The sequence below is a fragment of the Vidua macroura genome, chromosome 29, assembly GCF_024509145.1.
Source record: "Vidua macroura isolate BioBank_ID:100142 chromosome 29, ASM2450914v1, whole genome shotgun sequence".
Lineage (NCBI taxonomy): Eukaryota > Metazoa > Chordata > Aves > Passeriformes > Viduidae > Vidua > Vidua macroura.
The window spans coordinates 3,146,321-3,172,523 of NC_071599.1; the positions used below are offsets into that span (position 1 = coordinate 3,146,321).

General features: G+C 46.8%; 1 protein-coding gene across 3 annotated transcripts in view; it reads right to left on the reverse strand.

Moving 5' to 3' along the window:
• Positions 1 to 250: 250 nt before the first annotated feature.
• The window catches only part of ASH1L (ASH1 like histone lysine methyltransferase), a 64,500-nt gene continuing 38,547 nt past the window's right edge, over positions 251 to 26,203 (reverse strand). The window contains exons 8-28 of one of the 3 annotated variants that reach the window (XM_054001007.1): positions 24,571 to 24,644; positions 22,909 to 22,954; positions 22,570 to 22,678; positions 20,807 to 21,013; positions 19,770 to 19,916; positions 18,484 to 18,592; positions 18,150 to 18,311; positions 17,827 to 17,921; positions 17,415 to 17,572; positions 15,735 to 15,887; positions 15,254 to 15,308; positions 15,027 to 15,159; positions 13,240 to 13,488; positions 11,358 to 11,444; positions 10,427 to 10,517; positions 7,056 to 7,194; positions 6,412 to 6,584; positions 5,081 to 5,247; positions 4,164 to 4,204; positions 3,256 to 3,557; positions 251 to 2,440 (exon numbers count right to left, since the gene is read on the reverse strand). In XM_054001007.1, the coding sequence (XP_053856982.1) occupies positions 2,349 to 2,440; positions 3,256 to 3,557; positions 4,164 to 4,204; positions 5,081 to 5,247; positions 6,412 to 6,584; positions 7,056 to 7,194; positions 10,427 to 10,517; positions 11,358 to 11,444; positions 13,240 to 13,488; positions 15,027 to 15,159; positions 15,254 to 15,308; positions 15,735 to 15,887; positions 17,415 to 17,572; positions 17,827 to 17,921; positions 18,150 to 18,311; positions 18,484 to 18,592; positions 19,770 to 19,916; positions 20,807 to 21,013; positions 22,570 to 22,678; positions 22,909 to 22,954; positions 24,571 to 24,644 (2,789 nt within the window). In that variant the 3' untranslated portion in view covers positions 251 to 2,348. Of the gene's footprint in view, positions 2,441 to 3,255; positions 3,558 to 4,163; positions 4,205 to 5,080; positions 5,248 to 6,411; positions 6,585 to 7,055; positions 7,195 to 10,426; positions 10,518 to 11,357; positions 11,445 to 13,239; positions 13,489 to 15,026; positions 15,160 to 15,253; positions 15,309 to 15,728; positions 15,888 to 17,414; positions 17,573 to 17,826; positions 17,922 to 18,149; positions 18,312 to 18,483; positions 18,593 to 19,769; positions 19,917 to 20,806; positions 21,014 to 22,569; positions 22,679 to 22,908; positions 22,955 to 24,570; positions 24,645 to 26,203 lie in introns of all 3 variants that reach the window. The other 2 variants (XM_054001006.1, XM_054001008.1) reach the window with 2 other exon arrangements.

Consider the following 26,203-nt stretch of genomic DNA (forward strand, 5'->3'; position numbering starts at 1 on the left):
GCCATTGGCTTCTTGCCCACCTCACCTGGGCACACCTGGGCCCGTGTCCAGCTGCTGCCCCCAGCACCCCCAGGGCCTTTGCAGCTTTTCAGCCGCTTTCCCCCGAGCCTGGAGCGTCCTGTGGGGTGCTGTGACCCCACGCCGTGGATCCCACGATCCCACGGACCCAGCCTGCCCAGATCCCTCCTCTGTCCTCTGGCACAGCCACGCTCCCACCCAGTTCAGCAAAGAAAACCCCCCGAGGCAGCCATAGGAAAAGATTTTCCATTTAATACTAGACTCTCAGGATTGAGATGCAGGCTTTTTATGCAATTACATCCAATGTTAAAATTGGTAATACATAATTTACAAAGATTAACATCAAAACAATGATCTATTTAGATATGCTTTGTAAAAAGGAAATATATTAGCAGCATTTATTTTCAGCAATCACACAGCCTACACCCATGCAGACTAAGGTTCAGCTCTATTTGCAGTAACGTAGTGCTTCCTGGCTCCGGCGGCGATCCTGGGGACACACGGGTCTGCTCAGTATTATAAAATAACCAAAAAATAAAAAAAGTCATTAATTTCTACACCAGTAAGAAAAAACAATTCTTTGCACTTACCTAACATTTGATTGTCTAAAAAACATTTTGTTTAGTCTTTCAACAAAAGAAAGATAAAATGACAGAGCTAGTGTCTCGCTTCTGTACGCACTTTATTTTTTTTTTTAAAAACTTTTTAGTGTTTAACACCATTTGAGACAATGATTTCTGTTTGAAACTAAATGAGACAACTCGAGGGTTTGGACATGCGATATTCCTACTACACGCACGAGTATTTTATACTCAGGGTTCCTGGTACTGTACAGTGCTTCTCTACAGTAAGAAAATATTCCAAACTATTTTCTTATTTCTTTTTTTTTTTTAATAAAATATTTTTTTTCTCAAAGGGTTTTTTTCCTTTCTTTTTTTTTTTTGTGGTTTTTTTTTTGTTTTGTTTTATTTTCTTTTCTCTTTTTAAATCAACACATAAAAGTTAATGGAATGAGTCATGTTCCACTAAGAGTAAAATAATTATAATAATAACAAGAATGTACATTAGGACGAGCTTGGTCCATAAAAAGGAACATGTAACTACGGTATTGCTTTACATCCACGCAGCAGATATATACAACTTGGCACATTAAAAACTGGATTTCTTATAAGAACACCTAAAACAGGACTGGATATGCATGTGTACGTCTGAGACAGGAAAGCAAAGCCACGGTCCGGGGCAGCGGGGCCGCCCGGCCCCGGGGGCTCGCGGCTGGCGCGACAATCGCGACAATCGCGACAATGGCCACGGGAGGGGCCAGCGGGAGCCGCTGCCCGGACGTTCGGCTGTCCACCAGCACACGAGGGTAGTGTTAGCAGTTGATAAATTCTACAGCTCACGACAAACACTCGCTCGGATACTGCCTGACGGGCACGGAGTGAAAGGGTCCTGGCTTGGTTTTTTGTTTTTTTTTTCTTTTGTTGTTTTTTTTTTCTTTTGTTGTTTTTTTTTCCTTTTTTTTTCTTTTAACAGATTTTTATTTGCACAACACACGAGACACACGAGAACCACAGCTTATCAAAAAAACCAACAGCAATGGTGGCGTCAGGAGCTGACTTCGCTTTTATAAAATTTCTCTGCAGAAAAAAAGTGAAAAAACTCACACCCCTGCCCCTCCCCCGCACAGCAAGTGCCTCATCCCAGCGCTCCTGCCCCGCTCCAAGGGCCTCTGGAAGCTTCTCCTTGGCACAGACCACAGGGACACGAGCTCAGCTGTCCCACGGCGAACCTCGCGCTCGTCCGGGGACGTTTCTCTCTTCTTGGAACTTGTGCAAATCAGAGGCCACAGCTTCAGGGCAGCTTTTCCTTTTAGGCCCCTGGGCCTTTCCTCTCCCCTCTGGATTCCTGGATTCCCTTGCCTGGCGTGGGCCACGGCGGTGCTGAGGGTGGCTGGTACAATCCCAGGTTAGCAGTGACCGTGGGGAACATCCTCCTCAGAGTAACTCAGTCCTTTTCCTCTACTCTCCCTATTGTTTTTTTTTTTTTTTAATATTTTTTTTTTTCCTCTGAGTGGGAATATCAAGCAAAAATAAATTAAATTTGACCATCCTGGACAATAACCACGAGGTTTCCTCAGTACCTAACATCAATACAAGGCACGCCCACCAACACACACACCAAGAGCACTGCAGAGCAGGGTGGGCACCGTGCCGGCCCGGCCCCCCAGGTGCTACTGTTTGTATTTTGTCAGTTTGCTGCTGCCCTCCTTCCCCAGGCTGGGCTCTGCCCCCAGCCCTGCCAGACCCCAGAGCTCGGCTGCCCCTCCTGGGTCACTTCCTGAAGCTGCTCTCGGGGATGGTCAGAGTGCGGCGCCGCAGCTTCCGGCCCGAGCCCTCCTCCAGCAGGTAGGTGACATCGATGGCTGCAACAGAGCACAGGGCACAAAGGGGTTTCAGTCACTGCAGGATCCCTGAGGCTGGAAAAACCTCCAGGATCACCGAGTCCAAGCTGGGAGCGATGCCCACCTTGTCACCCTGAGTGCCGCCTCCCATCGTTCCTTGAACACAGAATTCCTGATTCCTTATTCCTGCTTCTTTCAAGGAATGGATTTCCTCTCCAGGAAATGCAAAACATGCCTGGGCAAGGAGCTGAGTGACCCCAGCCCTGAGCCATGGCTGGACCAGGCAACCTCCAAAAATCCTCCCAGCCCAAATTAAGCACCAGTCCATGACTTTCTGGCATTGCCAGCATTTGGAAGAGACTGGACAGGGCTCATCCTGGGCTTTAATTTAAAAGCAGGGTCACACTTCACCAGTGGAACCCCTGTCCCCTCATCCCACTGAAGCAGGGACTCAGAACCAAAGGAAAGCTCATTAAAGGTCAAAAGAGACTTTCCAAATTCCCCTCAGTCTTTCCTGGCTTGTCTGCTAAATTTCTCTATTGTAGATACGGAATGAATGGGGGGAATTAGTTTATGGAAAGGTTTTGTGGTTATTAAAAATATTATACAAAAAAAATTTAAAAATATTATACAAAACAGTGTAATAGTTGTAAGAAATTTCACTTGGATTTAGTGGATTTCTGTTGCAAAACGTGGCTACAAAGAAAACTGATTTTCCTAATGCCCGCTAGCAAGAAATTCAGACAAAAACATTCATTTTATCAACACAGCTCAGCCAAGTGACCCCAGACCTGCAGGAGACCCAGGGGCTGTGCAACCAGAGCCTGAACTCTCACCGTTTTTCCCTGGGATTTTCTCTAGGAGGTTGAGCAGGATCTGGTTCAGCCTCTCCCTCTGGAGGTGCCGCCGCTCCTCGGGGCTGCAGAGCGGCCTCGTGTCCGAGGGGTTCTCGTCCCCCTTCTTCTCAGTCTCGCAGCTCTCGCTGGGCACGGGCTCCTTGTCGGGCTCCTCGGGGCTGGGCAGCTCCCCTGGAGCCTGCTCAGGGGCCCCCAGCACCTCCTCCATGAGGGGCAGGGAATCTTCCTCTTGGTTTAAGTCTTTGATCTGTGGTTTCGAGCGATCGGATTTCCAGGATGACCTTGCGGGAAAAGAGGGGTTTAAAGAGCAGCTTTTCACCTGAAAGGACAATTCCCAGCAAGTCCAGCACTCATCCATGGGTAGGGGCTGTCTGGAGCTCAGTTTCCTCCCTCAATCCCTGCACTCACACCCCCAATGCCACGGCTTTATCTGCACCGCACCAAACGCAGCTTTGAAAAGCAAACGGCTTTTTCTTTTCAGTTGCAAAGATTTTACCTCCAAAAACACTCTGGCCCAGCCCTTAGTGGGATGTCCTTGCAGGCCCTACCATATCTGGGCTCTGACTGCCCCACAGACACGGGCAGCAGGTCCAGGACCTGCGTTCCTCCATCTGGGAAGGCTGGAGCCTCCTGTTTTGGGCATCTCCTCACTCAGCTGCTTTTTTCTGACTTTCAAATGGCTCCTTTCTTTTCCTGATGTACATTATTAAGGCTGCCTATCCCTCCTCACTTGTTCCCTTTTATCTCTCTGAAAGTTTAGAGAGCTTTAAATAATTTAAACTTCTTATTTCCATAGCACCCAGGGGAAAGGGGCAGGAGGAGGGTGGGCACAACAAACAAACAGCATTATTTCATCTCTTCTCAACAATCTGGGAGGGGAGACTCACCTGCCTCCGTTCCTCTTGTAGTTGTCTGGCACATAATGAGGCTGCAATAACAATAAAGATTATGATCAATACCAAATCAAACTCACAGTGGAAGGAAGTGCTGGTCTATCAAATACTCTGAATGTGCCAATGCAAGACACTCTGCAAATGCTGGGGTGCCTCAAAGAGACTTCACAGGAGGAGGCACAATCATGTAATAAGATAAATTAGAGCCAGACTGGTCTTATTCTTCTCTTCTAAAAAAAATTCAAGCCACAAACCATCATGATAAAAATCATTTTTGCTTTCTGCACAGCATGAGTTTCTCCAAAGCCACTGCAAAAACCTCTGCTCCAGGAAGAGCAGAGCTCACTTGCAGGTTTGCAGATCTGCCACCTCTGCTGCTGAGTCTCTCTTTGAGCTCACCATCACCATCCCTTGAGCACCTCTCTGCCTCTCAACTGCAGGTTCTGTTACACCCAGTTTTCTTTCCAAGCTTGCTTTCCAGCCAGCTTTTGCCCCAGGCTGTGCATACTCACAGAATCATGGAATGACTGAGGTTGGAAAAGGCCTCTCAGAGCATCGAGTCCCAGCTGTGCCCAATCCCCACCTTGTCCCCAGCCCAGAGCTCTGAGTGCCATCTCCAGGGGTTCCTTGGACACCTCCAGGGATGGGCACTCCAAACCCCCCTGCCAAAGCCTGACCACTCTTTCCACGGGGAAATTCCTCCTGATGTCCAGCCTGAGCCTCCCCTGGCACAACTTGAGGCCTTTTCCTCTTCTCCTGTCCCTTCTTCCTTGGGACCAGAGCCTGACCTCCACCTACAGCATCAGCTCCCTCTGCCTGACCAAGCTTCATTTATAAACAGTCAGGAGCTTTCCAGAACTCCATCCAGCCTCCTAAAAACAGGTGAGGAAGCTGAGAGCAAAGCCACCTACGGAGAAATCCCTCTTGGGTGTGAGTTTCTTGGGGAAGTGGTCGAAGGCGTAGGGCTTGGTGCACACGGGGTAGCGGTTGCGGTGGATCTTGTAGAAGAGGTGAGCTGATTTATCCAGGCGGTAATCACAGATGTAAACATCCTGCTCCTTCACACCCTTCGGCCTCCCTGGCATCAAAACAAGGGGAAAACAGTCATGGGCTGAGGGGGAAGCACGTGGGTTATCACAGTGTGAGGAGGCAGGGGCTGTCACAGTGTCCCTGTTGGCTCTCCCACTCAGCACCCCAGCAGGGTCACTCTGAGGGGAGAACCTGCATACTCTGATCAAACACTTCCCCAGCTTTCACAGACACAATTATCAACTGACATCATTTTCTCTTCCCTGCCCACTGCTGTCCCTCTTCAAACAGGAATCCCTGTCTCAGGGCAAAGCCATCGTGTGTCCTCAGCTCTGAACCACACAAACATTCCCCGTGGCCTTTGGACAGCAGGAACTGCTCCAGTGCATGTCCTTGCTTCCAGAACAGAGTGGATTTGTCCCAGTGCCTGGCTCGGGGTAAGGATGACATTGGTGGTGCCCAGCAGTGCTCACCCTCAGCCCAGGACTCTCCTGCAGGGCCAGGACAGCTGACCCCAGCTGGCCACAGGACATTCCACACCACGGAGGGTCTGGCCAGTGGGGGTTACTGGGATCCCCCAGTTTGTGCTGGGGATGGGCTGGGGAGTGGCTGCACTGGGCATCACTTGTGCTTCCTGGGGTTTATTCACAGAATCACAGAGTGGTTTGGGCTGGGAGGGACTTAAAGCTCATCCCATTCCAGCCCCTGCCATGGTCAGGGACACTTTCCATTATCCAAGGCTGCTCCAAGCCTTGTCCAGCCTGGCTTGGACACTGCCAGGGATCCAGGGGCAGCCACAGCTTCTCTGTGCACCTGTGCTAGGGCCTCCCCACCCTCACAGTAAGAATTTCCTATGTGTATCCAACCTAAATTGCCTCTTTTTCAGGTTGAAGCCATTCCCTCTTGTCCTGTCACTCCAGTTCATGATTAAGAGCCTCTCTCCACCTTCCTTCTAGTCCCTGCAGATACAGGACACTTCTCTTTCTGTAACCTCCCTTTCTATTACTAGTACTGTTATCATTATTATTACTACTACAATATTTTAATTTATTTCAACCATTAAGCTGTTTTTATCCCAGCCCTTGGGTTTTAAATTTTCCAGTTCCCTCCCCATCTCAGGGGGAGCGAGTGGCTGGGCAGTGCTGAGCTTTCAGCAGGGGTTAAACCACCAGAGCCCAGTGCCCAAATGCTTCGGAATGTGTTTAATTCTCACCTTTGCAGTAGGTGTAGAGGTCTAGCACACAGCACGTGCCCACCACGGCCTCCAAGGGGATGATTTCGTACAAGGGCACCCGGAAGAGTTCGTTGTGGTAGAACTTCCGAGACGGGGAATGATGCGTTTCGTGTGGACGGAAATAGTGGTGGCCAAAGGCAAAGCGCTCCTCCCTGAGGGTGCAAGGGGGACAGAAACACAAATCAGCCCATGACACAACTCACTCGATGCCCCCTGCTTCGTTCTGAGTTCCCTCTCTTGCACCTGCTGTGATGAACAGCAGAGTCACACAAGTGTTCCACGTTCCACTTCCTGCCTGCAGTGGGAGCAAACCCTCCCATGGTTTCCGTGGGCACAGCAGACTGTGACTGGCCAGGGCACAGCACAGCTGTCACTGCACCCACAGCCTGTTCCAACTCTGAGGAAATCCATCCATTTCTATCTCTGACCCTTTGCTTAAACCTCCAACCTCACGTGTTTCCACTGTGCAGTTGTGGAGCACAGGCTCCAGCTGGGAATTCCCCAACCTCTGCACCTGCACCTTGCTCATTCCTGCATCCTTAAGGTGAGGCTCCCACAAAATTCCTGTGCTTTGACAGGCAGGCCAGTGGGATGCTCGAACTCAAAGGCTGTGTGGCACATACTTCTCGTTTTTCCAGAGTTTCTCGATGCGGAAGATGTCGAGCTTGTCGCGGTTGATGTGGGACAGCAGCCGGTACGACTGCCGCACCGGGTGCCCGTCGGGGGTCCTGCGGCTGTCTCTCATCAGGTACACACAGTCACCTGTCCAGGGGCACAAAGGACACACCTGTGAAGAGCCTGGCTTGAGCCCAGCACGCCAGAAGCAGAGGGAATAATCACTGAAAGGAACACAACACAGGCGCCTAATGCTGGATTGTAAGGAACGACACGAACCCACTGCAGAACCTGCCAAGAGCACTCAGATGCTGTTCACAGAAGCTTTACAGAAAAACTACCCACAACCTTCCATGCCTGTGGGAACCCAGGGCAAGGGGAATATCCCCCTGTCTGCCCTGGGCTGCTCTGACTCCCAGGAAAACACTGACTTTGACCCTCATTCATGGAGAAGGCTTCCTAAGCCTCAAAGTAAACCAGAGACCACAAAAGTGTAAAATAGATTGTAGGGATTGTAGAGAGTAGTGTAGTATGTCACATGGGTGAGAAATTTAGGCTTTAGGATTTTTAGCAAATTGTAGATGGGTGCTAGATGGAGGACACAGGATGTTGTCTTGAGTTCCTTTCTTCTTCTTCCTGGGTTTAGGTGGTATCTTGTAATTGGGTAGAAAAATCTACATTGCGGGTCTTTAGGGGTCAGTTATTGGGTTAGAAAGGGAAATAATTTAGGTGTCACTTCTTAATTGGGTAGCTTAGTTTTTGATTAGACTTAAAAAGACCTTGCAGCACAAGTTTGTTAGCCATTCTGTGTTCTTTTCACACCTGTAAGGTCTGAGGGCAGACAGTGTGCTGAAGTCTTGCTAAGATAACAATAAAACAAGAACCTGAAGACCGAAAATGTCCCGTGTGTCTGCTTTTCCTGACAAAGAACTGCTTCAAGAGGGTTTCCCCCTGCCAGGGGAGCCCTCAGGGAGTTGCCCAGCGTGGGGCCCAAAAACTCACACATGCCCACTCTGAAAACACCAGTCTGTAAGGAATCAAAACCATGACAAACCACAGGATATGTAACCATGTCGGTCATGATTAGGAAAAGGTGTAAAAATTAGTGATGGCTGCAATAAATCTTTGAGAGAGGAAGATACTTTGAGAGAAGTTTACTATTAAGAGAATAAATCCTGTCCTGAGAAGCCCCAAGCCTTTGGTTATCCCAGCAGAATTGCAATGAGATGTAGAGCTCAGAAAAGATAAAGAGAATGCAAAAAGGACTGAACAAACTGGCACTGCTGGCAATCAAAAAGTGTTTCCCAAGGGCGACCCCTAAGCTTAAGTTTATTCATTTTGTCCCCTGAATTTCTCTGCTCTGACCTGTGAAATCCCAAATAACTTGGGTTGGAAAGGATCTTCAAGACCATCCAGACCCACCCCCCTGCCTTGTGCAGGGATATCTTCCACTAGACCAAGCTGCTCAGAGCTCCATCCCACCTGGCTTTAAGCACTTCCAAGGCTGGGAAGAGACTCCACCTTTTCTGTTATTTACCTAAAAATGGCCAAAACCTGGGAGGTCCCAAGTCATAAAACCTCCCCTGGGTAGGAGCAGAGGTGACAGAGCAGAATGTTCTGGCTGGCAGCAGCAGCTGCTCAGGAGGAGAAAGCACAGGAACAGACAAGCCAAGGAAAAGCCTCCCCGTGCTGTCCCTGCCTTTCTGCTGTTTATGGACTTTCAGAGTCAAAGGCTAGAGCTTAGGGGATTAATCCTTCTTCCAAGTATTTGTCTAATCTTTTTTGGAATCATTTATACTCTGACCTCTCCACCCTCCTGTAGCAAGGCTTGCCACAGTCTAGTTATGCTTTTGTAAAATAATCTTTAGCCTAGAGTTTAACTGTTGCCAGCCAATTTCTGTTTGTTCCCTAATTTCTGCATCATTGCAGCTTCCTGAGCCACATTTCACAGACCTTCATCATTCACCCTCCAAATCACCTGGGCAGATTCTGTCCACAGAAAAGATGATCCAGATCAGCTTATCTTTGTTAGCCTTGTTTTTACAGGTAGTGAGATCCTCTGTGCAATGGGATGTCAGAGCAGCACAGGGCAGACAGACAGCACAGGAGGGCACAGAAAGGCACAATCACTCTGCTATTTTGTGCATAACAATTTCTGATATCCCTTTGCCTTTTTGACTCAGGTAGAACTCATGTTCCCACTAAATTACAATGACTCCTGGTGGGTTTTTCTTTCCTATTTTCCCCCTGTTTTTGTATATGTGTAATTATGGCTGTTTTCCTTCCATGGATATTGGTGTTATTAATGAACAAGTTTGGGGAAAAGATGCCAGGGAACCACTGAGGACAACGTGTCCTCAGGGTCATCAACACCCCAGTTTTGCTATAACCAGATTCAGGATTAAAGTGAAGCACAATTCTATTTTCATTAATATAATCTCATTTATCAACCTTGTCTAAGTCTAAAAGATGCTCCTAAGGACTCCTCATAGGCAGAAATTTCTCCCAGATATCCAACCTAAATGTCATGAGGTTCACGAGGTGCCACCTCTCCAGCCTGTCCAGGTCCCTCTGATCCCCCCTTCCCTCCAGCATTTTGACCACACCACACAGCTTGGTGTCTTCTTCCCACCTGAGCTAAAACTGGGATAACAACAGCTTCCCTTTACAGCTTTAAGGGTAACTTCTAAAGAAATTGGAGAGCTTCCTTAAAAGACTCTTAGAAAACAAGGAACATACTGAGAGCAGCTACTGGCCCCAAGCAGAATGTAAATAAACATAATGTTAATAATGTAATGTAATAATGTAAAATAACAAACAATAAACAATAAAATAAATAATAAAACAATGTAAAATGTAATGTAAATAAAGGGTTCTTTCTAACCTTGTGTGGATCTGTAGGATGAAATAAAAAAACCCCAATAATCAGTGAGCTGAATTGTGTGGCTGTGGCAGCTGCCTTGGAGAGATTCAGGAATTCAGAGCACAGTCCAGAGGAGATAAGCTTTAGGGAACACACAAGCAACGAGCTGGATGTTTTAATGACCATTCTGCACTAAAATACTGGAGGTCTAACAGCCTTCTTGGCCTTTACTTCTAAATGTTAACTACCAGGAGTTGGCTCAGCATCATCCTCCCCTGGCCAGGACAGCCCTGGCTGTGCTAATTAACATTTCTTCATCAACAGCCTGTGAGAACTCTGACTGTGTATCACTCCCAGCACCGCAGAGAGAGCAGCTTCCACTTGTGAAAAACAAAAGTATTTCTGGCAGGGCCATGCCACAAGTGGCAGCTTCCACTTGTGAAAAAATAAAGTATTTCTGGCAGGGCCATGCCAGAGATCCTGCACGCTGCTGGAAAGCCCAGGGGCAGCACATACCTTGGCGGAGCAGCAGATCATCCCTCAGGAGGCAGATGTAATAAACACAGCCAGGCTGGGCATAGTGGGGCCGAGGGATCATGGGAACCTCCTGCAGGGAGAAAAGAAAGGGAATCCTCAGCTGCCCACCAGCACCAGCCCAAAATTGGGCTGCCACCCTGCAGTTGTTGTTGTGCTCATTAAAGGGATGGGATTAAGATTGCACTAAGAATGATTTATTGCTTACATAATATTCGTTTTAGAGGTTGTGAGATTTATAAGATAGGAAGTAGTTGGTTATAGATTTTTTTATAAGGTATTATGTAATTTTGTGACCCAATAGGTTGATGTTATAGAGTTATTTTGCTTTTTTGATTTATCACTTTCATTTCTTTTCATTGTAATGTGGATATTTTTGTCTAATAAGGTCTTATTACATGTACACGTATGTTTTTATTATAACATCTACATTTCTGCTTATTTTATACACTTACATTATTATATTACTGTACTATAAAACTTTTTATCATCTTATATAAGACAATATGATATATATTATACAATATATAATATATGTTTATATATGTTATATTTTTTTCTTACTTACTTGAAGTATATTCTTACTTTTAACTATAGAAGCATAAGTTATTGATTATTTTATTCAATGTTTGTGTATTTTGCTTTTACATCAATTTAGGCTTCTTCTAAGGCTACAAATCAAACCCTCTTGAGTCTGTGAAGATTTCTATCTCTCCAATTCCCACACCACCCTATAGAAATACACAGAGAAAAATGGAGAAAAAAACAGAGAAACACGGACCCCTCGTGGAATTGAACCTAAATCAAGGAAGCTTCACCCATCCCAAAAGATACAAATTCTAAATACAAACAAAAACCCCTAAGGAGCTGCTGTAGTTCTGTGAGAGCCATAGGAAGGAGAGTTTTGCTTTACCCTGTTCACAGCTCGAGGCTCACACTGCTCACACAGGTAGTGTTCAACGTCCGAGGTCACACCCATGCAGTCACAGTGCTGCCACACCTGGAAAAACAGGCACAGCCCAGTCACAAAGCCCTGGCACAGATTATAGCTGCAAACTGCATCTTCTCAACAAATATTAAGGAAAGCAAGAAACTCAGCTTCACACAGGAAATTCAAGATTTTCTGTGAACTATTTCACACCACGTCAGCAGACAGACAAGACCTCCATGCAACACTAAGTGCAAAAGTCCAAAAATTTTAAATTAATTTCTCTCTCCCGAGAGAGCTGAGGCAGTTTCAGCTCCTCTGCACAATGCAAGTTGCATTTTCTCTGTGAAAAGAGAATCTCTCCTCTTGTGGAGAGGAAGTAAAAGGCCTGAAGAGTTAATTAATGGTACCAAGCACACAGGAGCTGCTGGTGAAAAGCTCCACTTGCTGTGGAGAAGAGGAGCAGAGAGCAGAAACCTTTGGGCTCCTCACCTGCTGGAGTGCAAGCCTCTCAGTTCCTCAGAGAGGGAAATGAATGCAGGAGTTGAATTAAAGCCTTTCAATAAATTAAGATATATTAAGCCACATAGATATGAAGTAGAAGTGTAGGTTTAAGTTTTCAGTAAGTAGAAGTGTAAGTTATAGTTTTAAATAAGTTTAAGTTTAATCTTTAGGTTTTAAGTAAGTAGAAATGCATTTTAAAGTGCCTTAAGAAACTGTGCTAGCTAGCAAGGCCTAGTTTAAAGTTCAGTAACTTAGCCCTAGACATAACAGAAACATAGCAGACCCTTGCCACTAGAACAGATAGAATTATTCCTGTAAAACAAATACAACTGCACATGTAAATAGACAGAACTATGCACGTAGATAGATAAATTATTCAGATGGGAAATATGCAAGAAAGACTAAGCATCCTGCATTGCATTTGAGCATATCTTGGAATATTTAGGGGTGGAGAAAATGTGATGAATGCCATCAGCCAATTTTCCCTCAGGTTTTTAGTTGACCAGCAGAATGTCTACATGCAGAGCTTGACTCTTTCACTTAGGCTGGTACCAGTTGGGAGAAAATCTATTCAAGTCAGCAAAACCTCCCTCAGGCACACAATGCCTGGAGAACAGGAATGGCTGCACATCCTACCAGGTTACAGCTACAAACCTTCCAGTACGTTTGTAGTAAATCTCCTGAGATATGTAGGAAATTTTAAGACATGACCTGCTTTGTTTAAGAAATACATGGCACTATATTTACTATGTTTGCTGTGTATCAGCTTGAATAGTGGCAGTTTTTATCAGGAGTTTTTCTTTGACATCATCTTTTCCAAATGACTTGGATTTGCATGACAGTACAGAATACATAGATAGAAAACAGACAGTACACTTGTGTAAATAGACAATATCCTATACATAGTTTTTTAGGTAAGAACTGACACGACTTTTGTACATTAGAATCAAATTCAGGCTGGTTTAGAAAGAATGTTTTAGAATCAAGAAGAAGAAGAGGAAGAGGAGGAAGAGGAGGAAGAAGAAGAAGGTGAAGAAGAAGAAAGAGAAGAAGAAAAAACAGAAGAAGACAACAGAAGAAGGAAAGAAGAAAGTTGTGGTCCCTGCTGCTGCTCAGAACATCAGACTCCACACCAGGGAACAACTGCTGCTGCTGTTCCTGCACAGAACCTGGGACCAGATACCAGAAAGCAGCCTTGCAACTGCTGCCCCAGCTTGGGACTCTATGCCAGAAAGCTTCTGCGTGCACTTTGACACCTCTTTGCCTTCAAGAGTGATGCATTCATGCAATGAACAACCTCACAGCAACGCACAACTGCTGGCGTCTCTGAAGACCCAAGACCCAGCAAGACCTCGACACCCACCATGCACTTTTCACACTGGATCATGAGCCCCTCGTCCTTGTAGAGGCCGCAGATGCAGCGGATGACGTCCTCGTCCTTCTCGTGCCCGTTGTCCTTGTCACACACCGAGGTCTCGCTGCTGTCGGCCTCGCTCGCCGTCTCCCCCACGATCTCGTCGATCTGGGCCGAGGCCTCGTGCCGCGCGCTGTAGTAGGCCTTGCGCAGCCGGCACACGTCCCGCCCCGTCGGGGACTTCCTGCCGTAGTACTTCTGCAAAAACCAACAAAAATTCACAAAAATTGCTTTCTTTCCAAGTGCCGTCCTGTTTAGCTCCTGTCCATGCACGCCTGGGAGGCCTGTACCCCAAAGCTGGGGTGGCCTCTCCATCTCCCTCCTGACCCCAGCCAGTGCTGTAGTAGGCCATGCACAGCTGGCACATGTCCTGCCCTCTCAGGGACTTCCTGCTGTAGTATTTCTGCAAAAACCACAAAAATACCCAAAAAATGCTTTATTTCCAAGTGCCATCCTGTTTAGCTCCTGCCTGTGCACACCTAAGAGGGGTTCTCCCTACAGCTGCAGCCCCAAAGCTGGGGAGGTTTCTCCATCTCCCTGCTGACTCTGGCCAGAGCAGTAGGAGGCCTTGCAAAGCCAGCATATGTCCCCCCCGTCAGGGATTTCTTGCATAGTATTTCTGCAAAAATCACAAGAAAACCCAAAAAAGTGCTTTATTTCCTCCTTTATTTAGCACCTGGGAAGGGTTCTTCCCCTACAGCTGCAGCCCCAAGCGTGGGGTGAGGTCTCCATCTCCCTCCTGACTCTGGCCAGCAGGTGCACGGATGTGACATGCACAGGGGAGGAACTGAGAGCAGCCCTGGGAGGAGGATTTGGGGTGATGGGTGACCAAAAACTCAGTGTGCCCTGGCCATGTGTGTTCACAGCCCAGAAACCACCCCTGTCCTGGGCTGCATCCAAAGGAGCATGGGCAGCAGATCAAGGAAAGGGATTCTTCCTCTGTCATCTGCTCTCCCAAGACTCCACCTGAGGTGCTGAGTCCAGTTCCAGGGCCCCCAGTGAAGAAGGACATGGAACTGTTGGAGCAGAGGAGGCCACAAAATTGCTGAGGGGACTGGAGCCCATCCCCTATGGAGCCAGGCTGGGAGGGCTGGGAATGTTCAGCCTGGAGAAGAGAAGGTTGTGTGGAGACCTCAGAGCCCCTTGCAGGGTCTGAAGGGGCTCCAGGGAAGCTGGAGAAAGACTGTTCATCAGGGACTGGAGTGACAGGACAAGGGGAAATAGGTTCAGACTGAAAAAGAGGAAATTTAGTGTGGCTATATGGGAGAAATTCCTCCCTGTGAGGGTGGAGAGGCCCTGGCACAGATGCCCAGAGCAGCTGTGGCTGCTCCTGGACCACTGGAAGGGCTCCAGGCCAGGCTGCCCAGAGCCTGGGATAGGGGAAAGTGTCCCTGCCCATGGCAAGGGGTGGAATGGGATGAGCTTTAAGGTCCCTTGCAGCCCAAACCATTCCATGATTCTGTGATTCCATGACATCTCACACTGAAAAAACAGGGTATCCCTTCCAAAAGGAAGAGAAATTTCTTTAGGTCAGCTGTTCATGAGTGTCCTTGGCCTTCTCTCTGACCTAAGGCAGTCAAGGGCTCATGATTTGCTAATGAGCCCTCATCAGGAACAGATCAGCACAAGTTCTCTTCCTCCAGAATAAATTTCTTCTTTTTTTCCTGTTGAGAGCATTAAAGGAGGGCACATCCCTGCTGCCAGTGCAGCAGCCATCAGGCCAGACAGAGCCTCACCTCTGCATTCCTGAAGACCTTCAGCATGTCCCCATCAAAAGCTTCCACAGTTTTGTAGTAACCAGTCAGGATCTGCTTCTCAATCGTGGCAAGGTCCAAGGGGTCAGAGATCTTTTCATAGTAGTCTGCATTTCTACAACAGGAATGTTGGCACAACGTCAGGCTCACCAGCAATTCCCACTGTGCAAATCCATCAGAGAAAGCAGCTCTGGGAAGGCAGCACTTACTTTTTCTTTGGGGGCAGGTTCAGGAGAGGAGCTGCCAGCGCCTGCCTGGAGGAGTCTGCAACAGGAACAGAGCTTAGTGACATCACTGGAGTGAAACTTCCAAAGAAAAGCAACTAACAACATTCAATCTGGGTAAAAAAAAAAGGCTTTTCTGTTATCTGAGGCATGGGGAATTGAAATGCTTTGCATTTCTAGATGTTGGTGCCTGTAGCTGCAGTAACAGGTAGCACAAGGATGACAGTTTCTGATTTTTTCTGGAATTTTGAAAAATCAATTTCAAAGGACAGCAACATCTACAGATTCTGGTGGTAAAGCAGGGGGTTGAGTCTGAAGCAAAGTGATTATTGGTAAGGGAAGAATTTTTAAAAAACAGGAGTTATTTAACACCCCATATTTTTCTAGCATTTCCTATACACAGAATCCATTTCCAGAGGTTGAAAACATGCCCACAGATATTTTTTTTAAAGTGAATCACCTTCACCTTTGTAGGATATGATGCTGTCACATATCTCCTTGAAGATCTGAGCCAGGCGGGCGGCACGAGCCACCTCCAGGTTCTCCTCGGCCGCCGCCAAGCGCCGCGTCCGCACCGAGCGCGACGTCTGCAGCGCCGAGAACTGGGTCATGAACACATCTGAGAGGGCACGACAGGGTTACCCCCGGTTAGAGACACACACTGCAATACTGGCTTTCTGCAGATGTTAAAATGGATTTCATATGTGTGGTGGTAAAGTAGCTTTGCTGTAAGATATGGTTTTTATTTCTGTTAATGCGCTCGGACATAGTAGTGAAATAGCTGATACGGGTTAGAGACACATATAATATTGGTTTTTGCAAATGTTAAAATGGATTTTATATGTGTGATGTTAAAATAACTTTGTTATAAAGATATGCTTTTTATTTCTGTAGTTAATTAAGCTTAGTGAAATAGCTTATATAAGTATGTGTTATAAATACATATTATAATATGGCTTTCTGCAAATGTTAAAATGCATTTTATATGTGTGGTGTTAAAGTAACTTTGTTATACAGATATGGTTTTTGTATCTGTTGTTAATTAAACTTAATGAAATTGCTGATATGTGTTATAGACATATTATATTGGCTTTTTGCAAATGTTAAAATGCATTTTATACGTGTGATGTTAAAGTAACTTTGTTATACAGATATGCTTTTTATTTCTGTAGTTAATTAAGCTTAATGAAATAGCTGATACAAGATGTGGCTGGGGGTGTGTATTTTATTTCCATCTGTTCGAGGGGCAGTTATCTTCTGTTAATTGTTAAAATTAACACTGTTTTACACTGTTAAAACCAGGTGGGGCAGTTATCTTCTGTTAATCGGGAAGCTTTCTTTATCTCTTCCACAACCAATCCTCCCTCCAGGAGATCTCTCCTGTTAATGGGTCATTAATTATTAATTATCTTCTGTTCATGGCTGAGAAAATTCCATCATCCCATGGGGAGATGCTCCAGGGGGAGCAGCCAAGCATTCCTACCTGGATACAATCTGAGATTTTGGGACACCACAGCAGCCTGTGCCCACTGCATTCCCAGAGGAGCAGCTTTCTGCCCCACTGCATTCCCAGAGGAGCAGCTTTCTGCCCCACTGCATTCCCAGAGGAGCAGCTTTCTGCCCCACTGCATTCCCAGAGGAGCAGCTTTCTGCCCCACTGCATTCCCAGAGGGAGCCCAGGCCCATCTCCAGCAGCCCTGGAGCTCCAGAGGAAAACTCCAGCCTTGTCCAGGATCCTGCTCCAGCAGAAGCACAGCTGGCACTGCAGGAGGGCTGAGCCCCCATGGAATGGCACTGCTGCCACCACCCTGACCCACAGCCTGCCAGGGCCTGCTCTCACTCTGGCAGTGGTTTTTTTTTTGTTTGTACTATTGCATTTGTATTTTTAGCTTTCCTAGTAAAGAACTGTTATTCCTATTCCCATATCTTTGCCTGAGAGCCCCCTAATTTCAAAATGATAATAATTCAGAGGGAGGGTGGAGGGGGTTTACATTTTCCATTTCAGGGGAGGCTCCTGCCTTCCTTAGCAGACACCTGTCTTGTCAAACCAAGACAAGTATGTCCCAACATTGCAAGTTACTCATTCCAAGAATGGATTTACAGAGAGTTTAACTCTTTGTGTCCCGGGGTGGCTGAGTGGCCTCACCTGATTTGATGTTGCCGTCGTCGCGGCAGATCCCGTTCCAGCGCGTGTACAGCGACGAGCTGTGCATGCTGTCACTGACGTGCTTCACTTCCTCCTGCTTCTGCCTGATCTTCTCCCAGTTCCGTACCAAGAACACGTGGTGTTTCAGCACAAAATTCCTGCAGAGATTAGGGAGCTATTCAAGAAGCTCTTTTTACTGGAAAACTCATTCTTTAATGTGGGGGAAAAGCTGGATATTCAGAGGTGTATCCTGCGTCTTCTCTCCTCAGTGGAGAGGAACTCCAGCCTGGCTGGTAAAGGAGAACTAAAAGCTGCATCCTCAGAAATTTCAGCATGATGCATCTTCTAGAAGACATCAGTATTTGCACAGCACTCCATTTCTGAGGCAAATCCCCCTGAAATCAGCCCTTACCTTTCCCTGTTAGACATGGGCTTCATCTGCAGCTGAGGTGTCAGCCTGGTTGGGGCGTTCACGCTTTCACTGGGTTCCTCAGGGATGTGGCCCCTCTGGAAAAGAGATTGTTCTGATAGACAGGAAAAACTGTGCCAAGAACTCAGCCAAGCAGCCAAAGCAGCCCTGAGACAGAACCTGCAGCATTACTCTACTGTACTTCTGTTTAAAGTTTGGGTTTCTGTTTCAAGTTTATAATTTACAAAACCACCAGGTTTTGGTCTGGTGGCACAGACTGATTTCCCATCAACCTCACCCACCCAAACTCTGTCTTTCCTACTTACTCTCTTCTTTAGTTTGTGCTTTGACTTCCTCTTCTCTTTCGACCTCCCAGGTCTTCTGTGGGTGCTCACAGGCTGGTTGCTTTTGCTTGAGAGTCCATTCATGCGTTGACTTTTACCCCCAATTATTCCTCTGCATTTGTCAAAGCCACATTTGCAGAGTTGCTTTGAGAAAAAAAAATAAATCCAATAAACCCCAAACATTTAAATTCCTTCTCAATATTAAAATGAACATTTTCTGCCTAATACAACATGACAGGTTTTGTTAATTTTTACAGTTTACAGAACTGCTAGACCTTAGTGAGATTTTTTCAAGGTCTCACAGTGGGGTTTTTACCTGCTTTTCAACATTAAATGAGTGGAAGTTGTAGTCATAGGTGAGCTCAGTCCCAGCAGGCATGTCCTTCAGTGCATACAGCCCGATCCGATACACACCATTCACAGACCTGGGGGAAAATACAACCAAATACCCCAAAAATTCAACACAAAATCATCTTTGTGCACAGAGTGGCAGTGTTAGAGACAGGCAGCAACGCCTCTGCTGTGCCCTGGCTTATGCTTGTGCATTTCTTTTATTTATCTCTTACAAGAAACTTTGAAAGCTCAAATAGTGAACACCACATTTACAAAGAGTAGTACATGCCAGGGTCTCCCCACCCTCACAGGGAACATTTCCTTCCCAATATCCCACCTAACCCTGCCCTCTGGCAGTGGAAGACATTGTCCCTTGTCCTGTCACTCCAGGCCCTTGCAAATAATCTCTCTCCATCTTCCCTGCAGCTCCTTCAGGTACTAGAAGGACACAATTAGGTCACTTGGAGGTCTTCTTCTCCAGGCTGAACCATCCCAATTCTCTCAGCCTTTCGTCACAGCAGAGCTGCTCGTTCCCTCTAATTAATTTGGTGCCTCCTCCAGACCCACTCCAACAGCTCCACGTCCTTCCTGTGCTGGGACCCCAGACTGGAGGCAGCTCTGCAGGAGGAGTCTCACCTGAGCAGGGCAGAATCCTCTCTGTCTCTTCAACTATTTTGAGTTGGATTTTCATGTTTAAAACTTTACTATTGCTTAAATCTAAAATTATCTGAGAACCACAAGTTACTCTGATGTGCAGTGACTCCTGTTCTGCCATTTGCCATTCCCCTACAAATCCCTCACTACAAATCCCTCAGCAGTACTTCCTCCTAAGGGCTGGTATGACACAGGGTGTGCTGGAATCCCACTATTTCCTGTTTTTCCTGCTTTAAAAAAATACTTGAATTGTCAAAACAAAGGGTTGATATACAGATAATTTTAGAGCTTTACCCAGGCTTCAACCTTCGCAGCAGAGTGTAAAAACCAGCAATACTGGAAGGAAACAGCCCAGTGTAACCAGAAATACTGTGAGGGAAATGTCCCAGTTGACAACCAGCAGTGCTGGATCTGCCAGCAAACTTGGATGCTGTCTCCAAAGCATCCAGCACTCACCAACACGACACAACTTCTCTTGAGCAACGTGAGCACCGTGTAAGGATTATTTCCAGCTTGATTCCCCTCCCTATTTTTAGATCTGACTCCCTCAGCTGAACTGGTTCTCTCTCTCTCTGGGTTCACAGGTCTTCCAGGGAGCAGCAGCCCTTTCCTCACCATTTCTGCATCTCGCAGTTGGGGTTGCAGCTGTGGTTGATGAAGCGAGCCTCGTTGCCCATGCGGTAGCTGTCGATGACCATGCCGCTGTCCAGGTTCAGGCAGTAATGGTCACTGTGGTTGTGGTACTGCTCAATCATCCGGTTCCTGTGGGGCAACACAGGGTGAATCCTGTCATTCTGCTTGTCCCCACACAGCACACAGCGAGTGGCACAGGGAGAGCACATCTCAGAGAGGGGTTTGAAGAAAAAGCAAAGATAATCTTTTACATTTTATAGAACTGTGCACCTAGAGATGGAGGAAAACCATTACTGTGCCTATTTTTATAAATCAAGGCCACTGACAGAGCTTGGGCTAGAATTTAGAAATTTGCTCTTCTGGAATGCCCCCTTTTGGGTTCTGCAGATTATTTGTACACATTTCATGTATGGAAGGGAAAATGCAAGTACACATTCCTTGGGGTGTCTGTGTATGCACGTGTAAACAACCAGCTTCCTCCGGAGTGGGAGGTTCTGGAATCACATCCATGGATCACAAGAGCACGGGGACAGGAGTCAGTGTTAGAGCTTATCTCTGTATGAGGAGAATGCAGCTGCCTTCTGGTGGAGCTCTGAGAGCAGCAAGTCCCTCCAAGCTCAAATATCCCACGGAGTTAACAAGACAATTCTTTCTTTCAATGCTTCCACTGGCTCTTTTTCCTTCCATCTTTCTGCAGAAGCCCGTGCCCCTTCCAGCCCCACTCTGCCCCTCAGTTCCACCTGGTGCAGCCCAAATCCTGCAGAGTTCTCATTTCACATCCAGTCACTTGTGGCATTTTGCATTTATAGGGCAGATGAGGCAGATGATCCATTTCAAACATTAAGCACCCCTCAATACTGGACTTGAGAAGAAAAACTTGGTTAACTAAAACCCCCAGAATTCTAAACCTTCCTTTCCCCCCTCATCCTCCCCTTTGTTCCTGCCTTAGGATCCCAATCACAGATTCTAAACATCATTTATGAGCCTTCCATGCAAAAGCAGCAAATAAATATTTCTACCTGAACTCTTGCTCACTAACAACTTCTCCCAGGTACTCGATGATGAACTGTCCTGCCTTCAGGGGCTCTTTGGTACGGATACCCCATCCCTTCTCCTCGGCCCTGAACCTCTCCAGGCACTGCACCCACTCGTGCCTCTGGATGCGCTGGTTGCAGCACTGCTCCCCACAGGGGCAGGTGTTGGGGGAACACTCTGCAAAGATCATCCTAAAAGGGACAACAGAGAAGGTAAAGGGAGGGGAAGAGTCCTTTGGGATCTGTCATGCAAGGAAAAAAATCATACATATAAAGATAAGAAGAAAAAAGTAATAAATAAAATAATAAATAAAAGCATAAATCAAGACATGAAATCAAGATATAAATATATACATCATCACATAAATAATATATATAATAATTTATAAGTATTCAAAATGTAAATATAAATATATAAAATTATATAATGCCAATAAAATTATAAAGATTCATATATAAATATATTTTATAAATATATAACATATAGAAATAGAAAAATATTTCTATATAATTATAAATATATATTTCTATAAAATATATAAATGTACATATAAAATGTATATAAATTATATATAATAATTTATATTGATTATATAAATCAATAATAAATCATTATAAAATCAATTTATAAATCAATTAAAATCAGTATTTTATACATTATGTATATATGGATCAATAATAAATCAATACATAAAGAAATAAATCAATCATAACAAAACAGAAGTTATTCAAGAACTAAAATGCTTCTTGTTTTCAAGGTGCAATTCACACAGTGATTCCCTGCCGAGCTCACACTGCTGTTCAAAGGGCAAAACTGAGATTTTAATGGGGTCTTCCTCTGGAGAGGAAGGGCAGGGCTGGGGACTCACCTGGTGCAGGTGCAGCTCCTGCAGGTTGTGCCCCTGGCAAGGGGCCAGGCCTGGCACTGACCCTTTGCCTGCCCGTGGCCAAGTGGCCACTCTGAGCCCCCCAGAGCATTGGGCACAGCCCAGGGGGAGGGACACAGGCCAGGGGGGGGACACGAGCCCAGGGGGGGACACGAGCCCAGGGGGGACACGAGCCTGGGGAGGGACACGAGCCAGGGGGGGACACGAGCCTGGGGAGGGACACGAGCCAGGGGGGGACACGAGCCTGGGGAGGGACATGAGCCCAGGGGGGGACACGAGCCTGGGGAGGGACATGAGCCCAGGGGGGGACACGAGCCAGGAGGGGACACGAGCCCAGGGGGGGACACGAGCCCAGAGGGAGGGACACGAGCCCAAGGGGGGGACACAAGCCCAGGGGGGGACACGAGCCAGGAGGGGACACGAGCCCAGGGGGGGACACGAGCCCAGGGGGGGACACGAGCCCAGAGGGAGGGACACGAGCCCAAGGGGGGGACACAAGCCCAGGGGGGGACACGAGCCCAGGGGGGACACGAGCCCAGGAGGGGACACGAGCCCAGGAGGGGACACGAGCCCAGGGGGGACACGAGCCCAGGGTCCCTCCCCAGGGGCAGCAGCTGGAGCTGCTCCTGTGGCTGCTCCACCATCCCAGGGCTGGAAGGACCCAGAGCCTGGGGCTGAGCTGGGAGGGAACTGGTCTGACTGGGAGCAGCTGGGAGTGGGGGGGGTCACTGTGAAGGGGCCTCAGTGGCAGCAGTGACAATCTGGGGGACCCCAGAGCTGCTCCAGGAGGGTCCAACTGGGAATTTCCCTCCCTGTGATGATGCCTTTGCTGCTGGGGATGAGAAATAATCCACTTCTAACCTGTTCAGACAATCCTCCACACAGCCCTTCCCACTGTCATCCTCTGGTTTCTTACAATTGCAGGTGGTGGCCTCGTAACCAGAGAGAGGTTTGACATCCACATAGACATCTGGAGGGGAAAAAAAAAAAAAGAGAAGAGAAAAAACAAACCCAAATAGGGAAAAGAATTCTTTTCAGGTGAAAAAACAGAACTGTTTATCTACAGTATTTTCATTCCAATCAGTAAAGTAAAAAAAAGCAGGTGGAAGTGTCTTTGGTAGGACAAAGAGCAGGACAGAAAGGAGGGTGTCACATGAAAATTCCACAGTTATCACAGTTTAGTAATAAGATTTTACTTACTGGAACGGATTTTTTTATAAAGTGGGACATCTGGCTTTTTATACAACTAAAAGGAAGAGAAAGAAAATTTTAATACATTGCATAAGTGCATCTGTTATTCAAAAGGATCAGGGAAATTATGTTCTGTACACAGGCAACTCTTCTGTAATCATTACTAGAAATCTGTGTTCTCTTCTCTAGGCTCAGACTGCATTAACAAATAGGTCACAAAAAGGACCTGAAGAAGTAGAATTTGGGCTTGGTGAGACAGTGGAGCAGTTTGTTCACCACATTGTTTATTCTGTCTGCCCAGAGCCATGTGACAAAGAGCTGTCCTGAGGACAGTCCCCTGAGCAGGGCTTAGAAGAAGAGGAATTATTTATACCTCCTTTGGAGAAACCATCTTTGGTGGAATCACCATGTGCCAATGCTTAAAAAAGTGAAAACAAAAAAATCAAGGTGTTGATTTATCAAAGTGACTCAATGATCTAAAGGGTTTTTTTCCCAATCTAAAGGATTCTGGGATTCTGTAAGAACTGTGAGTACAGGTGGGAGCCATGAGAAATGCAGATTCATCTTCTCTGCAGAGGAGCTTCCTCTGCAGATGGAGATGAAGGGAAAGGGGAGCTCACATCACAGTTCATAATTTCATATATATTCCAGCCTGTCAAACAAGCTTTAAGGAGTAATTTCCAATTATTCTCTATTTCACACACATTTCCTGCTCTAAGAGCTTTCCCTCAGTGACCCCTGTGGCCCACAGGAACAACTCAGACATCTCCACAACCCTGTACAGAGAAAATCCTCTGCAAGGGCCTTCAATATTCCAGGGAGAGTTGGAAAATGTCAAGATCCCATGTTTATAAATTTATTATTTATATAATTTTAAATAAATATTTTTATAAATTTATTATTTATAAAATAATTTTTATAAAAAAATTAATAAATTTATTATTTATAAAATATGGACCAGATGAGACAGGTCATTGTCAGTACATGGCAAGAAAGTGTCCTCAGCTGAAATGTCCCCAATGCTCCTGACTTGAGGATCAGATTCCAGGGGTGGTGCAGTGCAGCTGGAGCCACAGCACCTGGGAATGTGTCCTGCTCATTTACCTGCTCAAGTTACATGTCTGAGAGCACTTTCCCACCACAGAGCTGAGGGCAGATTCTCCCTTAAATCCTGTGGTAAATCACTTGGTGGAAACATCTCAGGGGAAAAAAAATTTCCTATTTTTAAGCTTGCACATATTTAAAGCTCTTTAAAAAGAACGAGACTGTTAAACAGTTTCTCTTCTTTCCTCAGTATGAAAATTTCAGCTTGCAAGTGAAAAATAAATTCCACTCTGCTGGGATTGATCCAAGAAAAATAAGGCCTGAAATTTCTCAGTGCTGCTGGCAGTACATCCCAATTCTCCCGAGGCGTGTCTGAAACCAGCTCCCCACACAGAGCAGCACTGCCAAAATAAAAGTCTGCAACCAAATTAATGACTTTTGTCAGAGCAGAAACTCACAGGGTTGCTATTTTGCAGGAGGTGGAATAAAGGGAATTTTCAACATTAAATACAGATGCAAACCCCTTCTCCCCTCACACAGCTGGGATGTGTGAACAGGCTCTCTCTGAGTGCTGCTGTTTCCTTCTCATGCCAATCTTGGCAACCCCAGTGACTTCTTATCTCCTACCTGGTTGTGTTTCCACTGCCAGAGGATGTCGTAAGGCAGCTGGAAGTCGATTCTCTTTTGTCTGAGGTACTTCCCTGAAACCACAAAAAGGTTTGTAAGGGGCACACGCTCACAGCCACACGTCCTGAGAGAATGGGAGCTGCTCCCAGGCACCTGGCCAGGCTCTGGCAGGGCCTCTCAGGGCTGCAGGGCACAAAGGAGAGGGGCAGAAGCCTCTGAGAACATTCTGGATGTCAGGGCACACCCAGGGAACCCCCCCAGGACACAGAACCAGGTCCTGCTCTCCTGTCCTGCTCAGGAGGGGCCTCCATGGGCAGCGAGGGATGGGAAGGAGCTGGGTCAGACCCCACCACAGCCAACCCTGGACAGCACTGACCACACACCTGACAGGACTGACCACACCTGACAGAACTGACCACAGCACCTGGCAGGACTGACCACAGGACCTGGCAGGACCTGACAGGACTGACCACAACACCTGGCAGGACTGACCACACCTGACAGGACTGACCACAGCACCTGGCAGGACTGACCACAGCACCTGGCAGGACTGACCACACCTGACAGGACTGACCACAGCACCTGGCAGGACTGACCACAGCACCTGGCAGAACTGACCACAGCACCTGGCAGGACTGACCACACCTGACAGAACTGACCACAGCACCTGATCACACCTGACAGGACTGACCACAGCACCTGACAGGACCTGACAGGACTGACCACAGCTCTGTCCTCAAAGCTGACACGTTCTCCTGGGTTCTCCTGTGCACAACCCAACACTTCAACACCCAGGACAAGACCTGCACCACCCATGCAGGCTGGTAAATCACAATATTGTACTCAAAGAAATCAAATCAGTTTTGAAAATAGTCTCCCAGCCTGTTCCCGTGACCTTTACCAGAAGAGATTTAAGAATGAATTCAGACTTGGCAAATACATTCCTAGATTTTTTGGAAAGGCTTCAAGGGGATCTGTATTTTCAGCAATAACTGGAACTTGTTTTAGACAGGAGTTCCTGCTTTCACTGCAGATTTTGGCTCTATTCTTTCATTCCCTGACACCCCTAAAGGACACAGACCCATTACATCATTCACACCAGTCCCGAGGGCTCACACTGGTTAGTTCCAGCCAAGATTCAACATTCTCTGATCATTTTCTTGGAATCCTGTGTCACAAAACTGCAGGGAGCAGAGTGCCTAGGATGAGGTGTCAGGCCCAGGCCTGATTTTTTTCCCCCCAGCTTTTCTAACTGTTAACAAATGCCTTTATATTCCCCCAGCAATGCTCTGCGGGTTCATATAAATTCACATGCATACCCTCACCACTGGAAAATAAAAATGGTAATGTTTTCCTTACAATTTACCCCTAAATTACTTTCCATTTTCAATGCCTTATTCATCCCTAGCAGGTTCCAGGAAAGAGCTAAATCTGCTGGGAATTTGCTTTCACTTCTATGACCTCAGCAGGGCAAACAAAAGGCTCTTTCAGGTGCCCTGGCACCGAGCCCCCAGCGCAGGGAAGGTCCCCCCAGCCCTCCCTGAGTGGCACCAGTGCAGTCCCCTGGCAGAACCTGCCACTGCTCTGGGGTTAAACCATCCCCAGGCACCCCTGGAGCCACGGGAGCAGCTGC